At 35.8% G+C, this 15,932-nt stretch overlaps 1 protein-coding gene across 14 annotated transcripts in view; it reads left to right on the forward strand.

The window, feature by feature from the left end:
• Positions 1-15,932, forward strand: part of UTRN (utrophin) — a gene marked incomplete at its 5' end in the record, with an annotated part of 496,387 nt that overhangs the window by 197,824 nt on the left and 282,631 nt on the right. For all 14 annotated transcript variants that reach the window (XM_079938689.1, XM_079938693.1, XM_079938692.1 and 11 more), the window contains 6 exons: positions 1,136-1,264; positions 3,466-3,636; positions 5,950-6,111; positions 6,549-6,686; positions 12,562-12,750; positions 13,625-13,797. In XM_079938689.1, coding sequence (XP_079794815.1) covers positions 1,136-1,264; positions 3,466-3,636; positions 5,950-6,111; positions 6,549-6,686; positions 12,562-12,750; positions 13,625-13,797 — 962 coding nt within the window. The remainder of the gene's footprint in view (positions 1-1,135; positions 1,265-3,465; positions 3,637-5,949; positions 6,112-6,548; positions 6,687-12,561; positions 12,751-13,624; positions 13,798-15,932) is intronic.

Raw genomic sequence — 15,932 nt, forward strand, 5'->3', positions numbered from 1 at the left:
TAACCTTGGGTAAATTACTTAATGTCACTTAGCTTTAATTTCCCTATATATAAAATGGGATTAAAAGAACATATCTAACAGAGTTGTTAAATGTTGAACAACAAATGTGAAATTCTTGACTCATAAAATATGTTCATTAAATATTTTATATATTCATTTTTATTATAACTAGTTTTATTCCACATGCTCATGGCCCTAACTTCTGCCTTATGCAGTCTGTACCTTCTAAATTCTCCTGTCAAATAATATCTTTCTACACCTATTAGAACATTTGATTTCTCTGCTCTTATCAAGGTAAATAAGTCTGGTGTTTATAAATTCTTCTTACTTAGAATCCAGACCACTGTCAAAACTTTGCTCATATGATTTATCGGTTCTCATTTTATTTTTTCAATGATTTTTCCGTATTACAGATGAATAATTTGTTTCCTTGTTTTTAAACACTTTTCTTCGAAGTTTCTTCTTAGTTTCCTTCATCCTATAAAATCCAATTCCTAAAAGTTTTTGGTTTCATCATAAGGCTCCCCCACTCTTTTTCATCAAGTTCTACATCCTTGCCTTAGCCTCAGCAGTTTTGCCTAGTTTTAACTGACTTAACTGTTTTCAAATGTATTCTCTCAATCATGTTATACCTTGCTTCAGGAAGTATCACTGAGATCTGTTCCAGGTGTAATGGTAAGTGCTGTCGGTACTGAGGTGAAGCAACAGGGGCCCTGCCTCTAAGTACTTACAGTCCATTGAGCAGGCAAAATTTGAATCATTTTTTAATATTATTACTTCCTTAAATGAGTTTTTAACAAATATGATCAAGGAGGGGCCGGTGAGATTATTTGTAATATAAGAATGACGGATAGGGATTAAAACAAAATGAAATTAAAAAAGAAACTTTCACCTTTTATTCTTCTTCAACTTTTCATCGTATTGAGATCTAAATTAAAACTAAAAAGTGCTCAGTCACAGTGTGCATTTTTAGGAATGAGATTTATCCATTGGGGAAGAGCTTTGTAGGAAGGTGGAAATTCTTCTTGAAATTCAGCATACAGTTAGCACTTTGAAGGTCTTTTAAATGTCTTCTAAGATCATTGTCTTAAATATTTCATATGATTGTATCAGCATTTTATTAATTCCTTTCTAGAACCACCAAAACCAGTTGGAAATATTTGATGGAAATGTTGCTCACATAAGCACCTGGCTTTATCAAGCTGAAGCGCTATTGGATGAGATAGAAAAAAAGCCAGCAAGTAAACGGGAAGAAATTGTGAAGGTAGCAAATGTAGAGGATCAGTAACACTTCTGGGAGTGGAAGGTTTTGCTGTTCTCTTTCTCTCGAGGAGTACTCCAAGTTACTTGTGCACACATGCTTCCCGTGCAGTGGATTCATTAGCTTTTATGTTGGTGGGATAAACTGAGTCTTTCTTGTTTGTTCTTTGTATTTTGTCTTAGCTTATTTTTTGTTCCGTTCCTTTCTTGTAAGAATTAGCACTAAAAATACCACATTATGTGATTGTTAATAAAATTTTTCCATTGCAATTTAATAAGCTACAAAAAAAACTGCATTTTGTCATACAAGGTAGTTTGAATGCTGGGTCATTCGTTCACCACAAAAGGTCATTCTTAGTTACTTTTTTAATGACTTGCAAAATTTGGTGGCAGTATAGAAAGTCAAAGCAAAACTGACTTCACAATGAGTATTTGGCTTTCATTTCTTGCTGCATATTGCCCCCTGACCCAGCTTTGCAGAGGAATCAGCTGTATGAAAAAGATAGTATACTTTTTCAGAAGCACAAAGTCTGGCAGACTTCTCTCTTCACTTTGCTCAGCCTCTTGATACCCTTACTCAGTGGTGTTAAGCAAAGAAGAAATTGTTGTCTCGGGGGCTCCAGAGTCTCAGAAAAGTGCCCAGAGTACCCCTTATTCATTCCTGTGTTCCTACATTTAGTTTCAAAGTTGAAGGTCAAACGTAGCTTTTAAGAATTCCTCTTCGAGAATCTTTTCTTTTTACCACTCAGGCCCCACCAGTCCTTCCTTTGAACCCTTTGTCATGTCAGGCATGGATGAACAATTGAATTCTAGGTTACAAATGTACTTTCTCAACATTCTGCAGACATCCTTGAATGAATCTTTTTTTTCCCTTTAAGTTGTTTATTGATGACAGAAACAGTGCGTAATTAAAGATTTGATGAGGAACCTGCAAACAATAAAGCATGTGTCTGTTGCCAGCAAAATACAATTATTCCAGGTCCTTTAGACGTTACAAATAGAGTTCCTTCACAGCAGATGGTTCATATGTAACAAAGCCATTTTAGAGTGTTTAATTGTGCTTCTATAAAACCTTCGAAGAATGAGGTAGTTTCCTTTACTCACCACATTTTCCACATTTCCACGATTACACTTTTAGTGAACTTATTAAATCCTTTTAACATAACCTTTAAACAATTTTTCATGAAAGCCAAGCCTTATTTACAAAGTGTTTATTTCTTTCCACTTGATTTTTCTTAAAGAGAATTTCAAGAATCACTATACAGATAGCAAAATTTGAGAGAAGCAACGGCTGTTTTTTTTTTATTACAATCAGATTTAGATGTGAGAGAACATGTTCTAAAAATTCCATAGTTAAGCTGATGTTCTCCTGTTTCTATCTATATACACTGATTTAAAAACAGTTCCTCAAACTACTTATTTTCTCTCAGCCACCATAACAAGTAAGCACAAATTCTTCACAACAGTGGGTTAAGCTCCATGTATTAGCTGATTGTGTGCATTGCTGGATCATTCATTCTCGTAAATCACCAAGAAAACATCTGCAGAATTTATAGATGCGTACAGATTAGCTAGCTTATTTTTAAGACCTCATTCAAAATCTACTTACAGCCATACATACTCTTGAGAGAATTCCAACACTCTTCAAAAACTTACCAATGAAGTAGAAATTGAGGCAGGTATGTGCATTCCTTTCTTAGCCCTGAGAAAGAATTTAATGACAGTTGTGAAATTAGCTTGAGGAAACTGCATAATGTTGTTGCATATTTTAGTTAAAAACTAAATGATAATATTCGACTAATTTCCAAATGAGTTCACCTTCACCAAGGAAAGGCGGATGGTGGTAAATAGTATTTCTAGGGGGAAAAGAAGTCAGTCTACTCCTTGCCACTTATTCCTTTATCCAGCCTCAAGAGGCTTTGCAACTCTTAGAATAAAACGGTTGAAGAAATGACACCATAAATCTTATAGACTCTTCAATCATAAAATAAAGTTTTATCCAATCTGGTAGTGATCGAAAATGCTTCCCATGTAACATGAATGAGTCCTAATGTACGAAAAGCTCTTATTCAAATTGATGGTACTGAAATCTCTTACTAGGAATCTCAGACATTTATTTAAACTACCTTTACTTTCGAGTTAGCATTGCACCCATGTTTGGTTTTGATTTTTCCCACGTGATAATTTTGTTTTTCTTACAATTAGCGTTTACTGTCTGAGCTGGATGATGCTAACCTCCAAGTAGAAAATGTCCGTGATCAAGCTGTTGTTTTGATGAATGCACGTGGAGGCTCAAGCAAGGAGCTTGTAGAACCAAAATTAGCTGAATTGAATAGAAACTTTGAAAAGGTTTCTCAACACATCAAAAGTGCCAAAGTAAGCAATTATGTTTGTATATAAAACTATTTTTCTTATAGATATGTAGCTATGTGATAGATAATTATATGGTATATATATCAAGAGTTTTTTAATTAAAATGATTTTATCACTTTGGAGCATTTGTTCTTATTTATGTTGATTATGCGTATGAAGGAGAGAATATAAGAAATTAGTATTAAAGAAAATAACCCATTAGAGAAAAGGTTTCAAAGTATTGAAATTATGAGAGGAAGGATCATCTTTTTTGCAGGAAGTAAATATTTTCTAACTTTGCTTTGTTTTGAAATACTTGATATAATAGGCGAAACAATCTTTCATAGCCTACGAATGTACTTAGATTATTTGCAACTTAAAGAAAACAACAAAAATCTTGCTTTAACTTTTGTCTTCCTTAGCCTTGACCCTACTTCCTTACCTTCTGACCTAAGCTCACTTATTCTTTTCAATAGATCTATGGGAGATTTTTCCTACATATGTTAAAGAGTAATGCAGGAAACATAGGAGATGGAGTGAGAGAAAGTGCAAAGAAAATTATTGTTGTCCCCATAAATAATTTCTGTTAATGTTTTGGCATACATATCCACTCTTACTCATGTGTATGTGATATTAAAATATCAAAAATTTTATATTGTTTTGTATATTCTCTTCAGACAAGGTTTTTAACAGCTATTCAATTAAATGATCTGTTACAATATTCTAAGTCAATTTTCCACTTTTGTGCTTTTATAAATATTGTATTGTTAAAATTGTTTTATGCATGTCTTTTTGTTCATTTCTTAGTATGCCCTTAGGATCACTTCTTAGAATTCCTTGATATTGTTGTGAAAGTTGTACCTATAAATGCTGTTAAATAGATTTTTGCAAAGATTCCTACCGTAAGTTTGTGCCAATTTATACATTCATAACCAGAGTGTGAGATTGCTATTCCCCATGCTCAGCCAACACTGCATGTTATTTTCCTGCCTTTAGTTTTATTGAATTTGTTACATTGATTTTAGGCACATAAATATTGATGTAAAGGCTTTCTATATAGATACTGTCTGAAAATACTGCATTGAGAAACATGTACTTTTTCGAAGTTTCGGTATCAAAATCGAAGGGGCATTGTACTGGGGAAAGTTAACTGGGAGGCATTCTTTGGGATGTCCCTATACTGGGTAGTGGCCTTTCTTCCTCTCTGTGGCCATGGCAGGGATGGCTTCCGGATCACGGCACTGTTTCCTGCTGTGCTCGCCTGCGGTCCCAGAACCCTCCTCCCACTCCAGGCAGCCACGCTCACTTGCACACCAGTTTGCATCCCTCGCTGGAATTCGGAAAACATGGGTAATCAGAGAAGCCCAAGTTGGTAAAATTATTGCTGTGGGAATGAATGAAATTAAAGTCAATTCAAATAAATGTGAGTTCTTTCTTGACACTGATTAAATGGTGAAAGGTCAAGTTAAGAATATCTTTTCTTTTTTTTAAACATCTTTATTGGAGTATAATTGCTTTACAATGGTGTGTTAGTTGCTGCTTTGTAACAAAGTGAATCAGCTATATGCATACATATATCCCCATATCTCCTCCCTCTTGTGTCTCCCTCCCACCCTCCCTATCCCACCCCTCTAGGTGGTCACAAAGCACCTAGCTGATCTCCTTGTGTCATGTGGCTGCTTCCCACTAGCTATCTATTTTACATTTGGTAGTGTATATATATGTCCATGCCACTCTCTCACTTTGTCCCAGCTTAACCTTCCCCCTCCCTGTGTCCTCAAGTCCATTCTGTACATCTGCGTCTTTATTCCTGTCCTGCCCCTAGGTTCTTCAGAACCATTTTTTTTTTTTTTTGGATTCCATATATATGTGTTAGCATACGGTATTTGTTTTTCTCTTTCTGACTTACTTCACTCTGTATGACAGACTCTAGGTCCATCCACCTCAATACAAATAACTCAATTTCGTTTCTTTTTATGGCTGAGTAATATTCCATTGTATATATGTGCCACATCTTCTTTATCCATTCATCTGTCGAGGGACACGTAGGTTGCTTCCATGTCCTGGCTATTGTAACTAGTGCTGCAATGAACATTGTGTTACATGACTCTTTTTGAGTTATGGTTTTCTCAGGGTATATGCTCAGTAGTGGGATTGCTGGGTCGTATGGTAGTTCTATTTTTAGTTTTTTAAGGAACCTCCATACTGTTCTCCACAGTGGCTGTATCAATTTAAATTCCCACCAACAGTGCAAGAGGGTTCCCTTTTCTCCACACCCTCTCCAGCAAAAATCTACAAACAAGAATATCTTTTCAAAGAACATTTTTCCTTCTACAGTTGCTGATTGGCCAGGAACCATTATCATACCAATATCTGGTCACCACTGAAGCATTTGAAGCTGGTGTGCCTTTCTCTGACTTGGAAAAATTAGAAAATGATATAGAAAATATGTTAAAAGTTACAGAAAAGCGCTTGGAATCCAGTGATGAAGATGAAAAGGTTGGCTCAAGCAGATTTTCAAAACCGTGGTGTTCTCACTTTTCTTCTCTGTTAATTATATTTTTACATTAATGATGTTTACCCACATATCTGCCAAACATGATAGAACAGATTTAAATGTGACTTTCTGGTGAATGTCAATGTAAGGTTTGTCACATGATTTACATAATGCTTAAAAAAAAGACATACTTTCTGACTATAAAGGTAGTGTTATCTTAGTTCTATTTAACTTCTGCTAAACTAGCATTCTTTATGAGTTATTTTAACTTCATATATGAAATATTTTAAGAAAAACATAAACTTTTGTTGTATATCATTCAGATAAACATATGTTGACTTATACTATACTTTGTAGGTTAGTTCTCCTGCTTGGGAACTGATAGTAGGTGACCCTGTGCATTTTTCTTTTGAGTAATTTTTATCTTTTAAACATTCAGATGGATGAAGAGAGAGCCCAGATTGAGGAAGTTCTACAAAGAGGAGAACAAATGTTACATCAACCAATGGAGGATAATAAAAAAGAAAAGATCCGTTTGCAGTTACTACTTTTGCACACAAGATACAACAAAACTAAGGTATTGTCATGGGGGAGTCTCTGTTCCACTTAAATAACTTTTTCAGCTCTTGCCATTGAGAAATGTGATGTTGCATTCAATGACATCTCAAAACAAACCAGTTGGAATGGTATCTCCTCGTTTCTCGTGTGTATTGCTAGATATGTTTATATTTTTGGATGAGGCGAGACTCACAGAAAATAGAAACATAAAACCTTATTATTGACATCTCTTTTGGATTTCTGATAATGTTTTAAACCTTTGGGGAGTGACTTTCTCCTTCAGTTCCGTATTTTATGTGTGGAGGTGTTGACCACATTAAAAAAAATTTCTAGTTTACAAATAACTAAATTTGTGAAGTTGATAAAATATGATTTATATTCTAGGAAAAGATTCACCACCAGCTCCCTTTTCAATAGCCATCTTTGCAGCTGCATTGTAAATATGCTGGTGTTCCCCAGAGGTCTGTGCTTAGGTAATCCTTCTAGAACCAGTTTCAGTTGATGATGTTGGAATCTACTAGAAGATTCAGGTTTCTCGGCTTGGTGCCTGTTGGCTGTCTCTGTTTGTACTGCAGCCTTGTAACAGGTCCCAAGCTGAACTAGCCCTCTCTCCCCTCCTCCAACCTGTTTCCTGCTTTATTCCCTATCTTAGTTATTACTTATAAAAACTACCCAGTTCTCAAGGTAGAAACTTCACAATCTTATCAGTCATTTCCTGTTCCTCACACCTTGTTCCTCACACCACACTGAGGAAAGATTAGAACCATTAGGTCCGAATGAAGTAAATACAGGTCTGAACCTGAAGTTAGATACGGCTCTACCAGTTACTTGTATATGACCCCGAGAGAGTAACTTAACTTCCTCAGTCTACTAACATTTCCATAATTCAGACTCTTATGATTTTCACCCATTAGTTATTCCCCAAGTTGGTTTTTTTTTTTTTTTTTTTGTGGTACGCGGGCCTCTCACTGTTGTGGCCTCTCCCGTTGCAGAGCACAGGCTCCGGACGCACAGGCTCAGCGGCCATGGCTCACGGGCCCAGCCGCTCCGCGGCATATGGGATCTTCCCGGACCGGGGCACGAACCCGTGTCCTCTGCATCGGCAGGCGGACTCTCAACGACTGTGCCACCAGGGAAGCCCCCAAGTTGGTTTTTAAGTCCAGTTTTTCTTAACTCTGGCCCATCTTCTCAGCATGTTTTTCCCAGCATTATTCCCCCAAAAGTCATGGCTGATCATATGATTCCTTTCCCTAAGAACTTGTTTAGGAAAAGATTGCAAAATGCAGGAAAAGCTTTAAGTGCGAGGTTTGTCACAATTACGGTATATAGAGGCTTTGGTTTGACCTCTGGCTGCCTCTTTGATTCACTGTCATTCACCATGCAGTATAGCTATACTGGTTTTCTCTACCTTATGCCAGCATACTGGTGCCTTAGCACCTCTGGAATCTTGCTAATTCCCTGGTGTGGGTTTTATCTTCTTATTTTACCTGAAAAATGTGTTGTCTTTTAAGACTGGGTTCCATTTTTCTTTCTAACATCTTTCAGATTATATTACAGTTCTTTGTTTAATTGTTACTTTTAAAAGTATCTTTCTTCTCTGGAACTTCTTCATCTTTGGGTCCCAAATCAGAAATCATTAATGGTCCCAAAATAGAAATAATTTTTAAATTTTTAATAGATAAATTTGTTTTTCAAAAGTACTAACATATACTATTACGGACTTGTTTCATTTGGGTTTCACTAGCATTAGTTATTGTAATTAAAATTATTTTAAAACATTAAAAAATTTTTTGTCCTTATTTCATTAACACATATACTTCTTCAAATCTGTAGTTTTTAAAACTGTTTTTTTAACTGTGAACATTAGAATCCCTTGAAGAGCTTAAAAAGAAATCGAGCCTCAAACCAGTTAAATCAAAATCTCTCAGGTTGTGCCTAGGTGTGGGCGCTTGAAAAAAAAAACTTTGTAGAAGATTCTAATGTGCCGTCAGCATTGAGGACCAGCAGTTTATGGAACTCCTCCCCTCCCCTCCCTCCCCTCCCCTCCCCTCCCTCCCCTCCCCTCCCCTCCCCTCCCTCCCTCCCCCTCCCTCCCCCTCCCTCCCCTCCCTCCCCTCCCCTCCCCCTCCCTCCCCCTCCCTCCCCCCTCCCTTCCCTCCCCTCCCTTCCCCTCCCCTCCCCTCCCCTCCCCTCCCCTCCCTTCCCTTCCCTTCCCTTACCTTCCCTTCCCTTCCCTTTCCTTTCTTTTCTTTTTTAGTTGAGCAATGAGCTACTGCATGCTATGAGCAATATTTTATCCCTGTTGAATGATTTGAGAAAATTTATGTGTCCAGGAGGAGATGGGGAAGGGCATAGGAAGGATTGGGTGGTGTGTGCACTGAGAAAAAGCATGAGAAGGTTTTTAGCTGAAAAAATTCTTTCACAAGCCCCTCAGTTAGTTTTCATTTGGATTAACCTCCTTATGAATTCAGTTTGGAAATGAGAAAAGGAGTGAGAGAGGAGAAATGGTGGAGATTGGTGAAGAGAGAGAAAATAGAAGGTGGTGACAGGCAGTGGGTAACCAAAGACTATTGAGAAGGAACATGAAATTTCTTGTTTGTTTTTGTTCTTTAAAAACAGACTTTATTTTTTAGAGCAGCCTTAGGTTCACAGCAAAGAGTTCCCACATACCCCTTGTCCCCTCACCCCCAATACACACATAGCCTCCTCCATGATATCAGTGCCCTGCACCAGAGAGATATATTTGTTACAACTGATGAGCCTACATTGGCACATCATAAAGTCCCTAGTTTATGTTAGGGCAGGGACGTTAAATTTGTTTCAGTCAAAATCACATCCATCCTCAGTGCCTCCTTCTCTTCAGTCCTATATTTATCATGTAAATCAGGGGTCCCCAACCTCCAGGCTGCAGACCTGTAGTGGTCCTTGGCCTGTTAGGAACCGGGCCGCATGGCAGGAGGTGAGCGTCAGGCGAGTGAGCAAAACTTCATCTGCCGCTCCCCGTCGCTCCCCATCACTCGCGTTACCGCCTGAGCCATCCCCCCCCTACCCCCGATTCCGTGGAAAAATTGTCTTCCATGAAACTGGTCCCTGGTGCCAAAAAGGTTGTGGACCGCTGATGTAAATAGTTCCTCAGGTCAAGTACCTCCAGAGCCTCCCCTGAGGGTACAGAGGGGCTCATGCATATCATTTTCCTTTTCATTGACTGCCTTTCACATGGTTTCTCCTACAAAGTGATATAGGTGGCTTTTTAAAAATTACGAATTTATTTAAACTGAAAAAAGGACTCAGTCTTATTTGAAATATATATTGAATGACCCTTTCTCATTTGTTTACTAGGGTATTACTATTTTAAAATATGCGCAAGCTCTTCATAAATAAAGGTATTAACCTCTTGTCATATTTGCTATAAAAAGTATCATCTTATTGATTTTTATCTTCTAATTATTTTACCTTTAATATACAGCCATTTAAAATTTTTGTTTAGCCACATATGGCTAGGTTTTTCCTTTGTGATTTTCTGAAAAAGTCCTCATCCTCCAGAGAGTTGGCGATGTTCGACTCAGTTTTGTTCCAAGTTTTCCCTATGGTTGGATAAAAACAAAACTTAGAACATTTTTGTAAAGTGTCATTTAAAATCAATTTTTTAATCTATCTGGAATTTAGGTTGCTGTACGACATGAGGTGCACCATGTACCATTTAATGCTACCTTGTAGTATATCTGTATCTTTGTGTCCTAGCTGAATTCTTTAAAAATAAAAGTATCCAGAAGTAAAGTCTGGGTCAGATCTTGAGGACTTTTTTTTTTTCTCCTAGGGCATTTTGATTGATCACTGTCTTGGGATAAAATCTATTTTGGGAATATAGAAAGCACATATTTGAATCTTGAATGGACTTGCTGCTTCAGCAAGAGTATGGAGGCTCAGGAAGCCTAGATTATGTGTATAGTATTAATAGAAAAATACAGTATTAATGAACGTGATTTTTTAAAAAAAAACATTGGAACTTTCTACTTACAATACCTACTGACCTCCCCAGTTCACCCTCAAGACTCAGATACATGTGACCTTGCAGAATGACACTCTGTTGTGTAACTGAAGAAGCAGCACAAAACTCCTGGCCTTGTAGTGGTTGTTATGGTATAGAAGTGGCTCTCACCAGTAAGCAGGCAGAGCAGATTAAAAAAAAACAAACCTGGTGTATGATGTTTAGTGATGCTAATGAGGAAAGTACTATAAAGTTGAATGTCCTACAAGCACATATCAAATAGCTGGAGGCCTAGAGTCCTTTTTGGTCTTGGAAAAACAGAGGCTGTCTGAGCAAGACCCTGGCTGATAGATGAGAAAGCCAAATAGCAGAATAGGTCCCAGTTCTTTTACTCCTTTGACATGAATTCTCAACCTGTAAATACTTTCTTTGTGTCTTTTTCTTTTTCCTTAAAGTTAAGAAGAGGAACAATTGAGCTTCCCTTTGTGATCTGCCAAAAAATTGGGCTATTTAAAATTAAAATCTGAAAAAATAAAAAAATTTTTTTTATTAAGGAATACTTCATATCTTTTTATTAAAACTGGTTTCTGGGTGAACACATTATTTCAGCATCCTTTTATATTTGCTTAAAATATAGCATATAGTTTGCCTTCTTAGATGTATAGTTAAATACCTAAAAATGTTTTCTGACTAAAATTTGAGTGTGTGGCATTAGGATAATATAATTATTTTTAGTGTCAAGTATAAACAAGCCTGTGGATAAAGTCAGGAAATCAATAGGCTTGCTTCTCACCTGGCTATCCAGGACTGCCCATCATTTGGTGAAAGTCATAGTTTATCAAATTCTAGGAGACAAAGAAATGCAAACCTCAAGATTCAACAACATATTATTCACTCAGTGTTGTTAATCTTGGGTATTGGTTTCATTTAGGAATTGTAACCATTTTCAGGATCACTAACTCAGTGAACTTGTACTTGTGATCATTTTCACTGTCATCTGAGTTTACAGAGGAATATCATTTTTCAAAAGTTCAATATAGGAATATGGTGAAAGTGTCAAGGAAATCCACTTAATTCATGAGTGGATGTACTTTGGCCATTTGCAAACAGTAGGCAGCAATTATTAAATGGTAGCCATCAAGGCATAAAGGATGTGAACCCAGGGATGAGTGGCCTATCCCAGAGAGCACTTTATTGTTCAGAAAGCTCTGATTAGAGGATACAGGAGATATTATGCTAGGGTAAATAAGTTATCCACTTAGTTTAGAATCTGCCTGAATTTAGCATGGTAGAATCTATCATCTTATGTAGGATATTCATGTTTTGTAATATTGTTCTCAAAGGTTAAGATTATATACTGAATTGCCTGGATATTATTTTAATTAAACCTCCTACTGCATTTGTTATGTTACGTTACAAATACATGTTTCACTTATTTACTTTTTCACCAGTGAGGCCCAGAAGTGTTTAATCTAATTGTGAGATTTTTTTTAAAAAAGGTGTAATAATAATGGTATTAAAATTTTTATTTCATACAGAATTTTATGATTTGCAGCATATTCTCATTTCTTCAGTAACTTAGGAAAGGAGTCGTTATGTTTTCCTGTTTGCTAAATGAATTTAGGTGGCTTAAGTCTTAAAAAAAACCTTTCAAGCATTAACAGCTTATTTAAGCCGTTTAACAACAGGCTACAGATGAAAATTAAAATAGAGATTGTTAATGGTTTCTATAGCAGTGCAGGGCAAATTTTAAAAAATTAAAACAAGTTTTTAAATTTTTGCTCATGGTATTGAATTTCTCCACAAAATAGTATTTTTTTCTTTGTTTTTTGTGTTTTCAATTTGCTACGATTCATTGTGGGAATAATTTAAAAGATGTGTGTTATTATTATTCATGTCTTTACAGGCAATCCCTATTCAACAGAGAACAGGTCAGCTCGCTTCTGGAATTAGCTCACCGCCTCTCCCCACAGATTATCTGGTTGAAATTAACAAAGTTTTACTCTCCATGGATGATGTTGAATTATCACTTAATACTCCAGAACTAAGCTCTGTTGTCTATGAAGACTTCTCTTTTCAGGAAGATTCTCTGAAGGTAAATATCCAGACACTGCATTTGAATAGCTGCAGTTGATGTAGAAATAAAGCAAGGAATTTGTCGTTGTGCCTACTTAGATTATCCATAACCTTTTACATTTGTGCCAAGGAATTAATAATATGTATGAAAAATAACTTTTTCCTGTATCCACCAATGAAATACTGTTAAAAAATTTAATTTATTAAAAGTAGATATGGATTTTTAAGCGTGCACAGTTATTAATGCTTTACAACATCAGAGACTTTTTAAAATCAAACACGTGCACAAACCATATTCCTTTCTCGTAAACTTGATTGTCATTTGATGTAAAATGTTGACATTTATCCTGCCACCTATAACGATTTAAGATTGGCTAGTGGTTGGGTATGGAATGACATGTTGATTGTAAGTTAACTAGGGATCTGAAAGTTTTCAGTTAATTGACAAAACTAATATCAAGACTTTCATATAATTTGATTGCATTTATGTATCAAGTCACAATAAAATTGCTGATAGAGTTGATAGGTTTGATAGCTCATTTCTGTCATTTAAATTAGTATTATTAGGTATTTGAAAATATAAATAATTTCTAGCTTCAAACACTTCATTACCTTTACAGAATGTTATTGAAGCTTTTTATATGTCCTGTACAAATGCCACTTTGAACATCTGTGAGGATTTTTTTCCCACCATTAGGATATTACGTAACATTCCTCATGCTTTGGCCAATACAGGGTATTATTTTTTTAAAAAGTTTCCAGTTTTGATAAGCAACAATTATGATGTCTCATTATTTTTAAGTAACTTATTCAATATAAATTTTTGGCCTCCTGTGAATCCATTCTTTTATCTCTTTGCTGGATTTTGTTAATGAATGACAATATATTCATAGACTATCAAAGACCAACTGGACAAACTTGGAGAGCAGATTGCAATCATTCATGAAAAACAACCAGATGTTATCCTCGAAGCTTCTGGACCTGAAGCCATTCAGATCCGGGATACACTTACTCAGTTGAATGCAAAATGGGACAGAATTAATCGAATGTACAATGATCGTAAAGGGTATGTTTAAATGAATATTTAATTTTTTCAAAAGGTCTATAAGTTCATTAAGATTAGTGAGGATACGTTTCAAATCCTTGTAATAGGCCCTGTTTAATAAATTGTGATGTAGTTCCTTAAAAAAGAATCAGCTCACATATACATGATCATTTGCAATGTAATATATAATATTTTAACAATTAAGGAAGCACTTTTATTTATTTGTTTTTATTGAAGTATAGTTGACTTACAATATTGGTTTCAGGTAAACAGTATAGTGATTCAATATTTTTACATTTTATGCACCATACGAAGTTATTACAATATTATTGACTATATTCCCTGTGCTGTACATTACAACCCTGTGACACATTTATTATATACAAGTAGTTTGTACCCCTTAATCCTTCTTCACATATGTCGCCCATTCCCCCTACCGCCTCCCCTCTGGCAATCACTAGTTTGTTCTCTGTATCTGTCAGTATTTTTCTGTTTTGTTATATTTGTTTCTTTTGTTTTTTAGGCTCTGCATATAAGTGAAAACATACAGTATTTGTCTTTCTCTGTCTGACTTTTTCACTTAACATATACCCTCTTGGTCTATCCATGCTGTTGCACATGGCAAGGTTTCATTCTTTTTATGCCTGAGTAATATTCTTATATATATCTTCTTTATCCATTCATGTGTCAATGGACATTTAAGTTGCTTCCATATCTTGGCTATTGTAAAGAAAGCTGCTGTGAAAATGAGGGTGCAGATATCTTTTCAAGTTAGTGTTTTTGTTTCCTTTGGATCTATTCCCAGAGGTGGAATTATTGGATCAGAGGGTAGTTATATTTTTAATTTTTTGAGGATCTTTTATACTGTTTTCCGTAGTGGTAATACCAATTTACATTCCCCCCCAGCAGTGTACAAGGGTTCCCTTTTCTCCACATCCACACCAGCACTTGTTATCTCTTGTCTTTTTGATGATGGTCATTTTAACAGGTACGAGGTAATGTTTCATTGTGGTTTTAATTTTCATTTCCCTAATGACTAGTGATGTTGAGCCTCTTTTCATGTGCCCATTGGCCTTTCGTATACGTTCTTTGGAGAAATGTCTTTTCAGGTCCTCTGCCCATTTTTTAATTGGGTTATTTGATTTTTTGATATTGAGTTGTGTGAGTTCTTTATATATTTTTTGATATTAACCCCTTGTCAGACATATTGTTTGCAAGTATCTCCGCCCATTTGGTAGGTTGCCTTTTTATTTTATTGATGGTTTCCTTTGCTGTGCAAAAGCTTCTTAGTTTGATGTAGTCCCATTTGTATATTTTTGCTTTTGTTGCCCTTGCCTGAGGAGATATATCCCCCAAAATATTGCTAAGACCTATGTCAAAAAGCATACTGCTTGTATTTTCTTCTAGGAGTTTTATGGCTTCAGGTCTTACACTTAAGTCTTTAATCCATTTTGAATTTACTTTCATATATGGTGTGAGAAAATGGTCTAGCTTCATTTTTTTACATGTACCTGTCCAGTTTCCACAACAGTGCTTATTGAAGAGATTGATAGTATATATAGAAAATTCTAAAGACTCCACCAAAAACTACTAGCACTAATAAATGAATTTAATAAAGTTGCAGTATACAAAATTAATGTACAGAAATCGGTTGCATTTCTATACCCTAATAACAAACTATCAGAAAGAGAACTTTAAGAAAAAAATCCCATTTGCAATCCTTTTGCATCTAAAAGAATGAAATACCTAAGAATAAATTTAATCAAGGAGGTGAAAGACCTGTACTCTGGAAACTATATGACATTGATAAAAGAAAGTGAAGACAACACAAATAAATGGAAAGGTATACTGTGTTCATGGATTGGAAGAATTAATACTGTTAAATGTCCATACTACCCATAGCAATCTACAGATTCGGTGCAATCACTGTCAAAACACCCATGTTATTTTTCAAAGAACTAGAACACATAATGCTAATATTTATATGGAACCACAAAAGACCCCGAATAGCCAAAGCAGTCTTGTGAAAGAAGAACAAAGCTGGAGGTATCATGGTCTCTGACTTCAAACTATATTACAAAGCTATAGTAATCATTACAGTATGGTACTGGCAGAAAAAGACATTTAGATCAATGGTATGGAATAGAGAGCCCAGA

The sequence above is a fragment of the Stenella coeruleoalba genome (genome assembly GCF_951394435.1).
Source record: "Stenella coeruleoalba genome assembly, chromosome: 12".
Taxonomy (NCBI): Eukaryota; Metazoa; Chordata; class Mammalia; order Artiodactyla; family Delphinidae; genus Stenella; species Stenella coeruleoalba.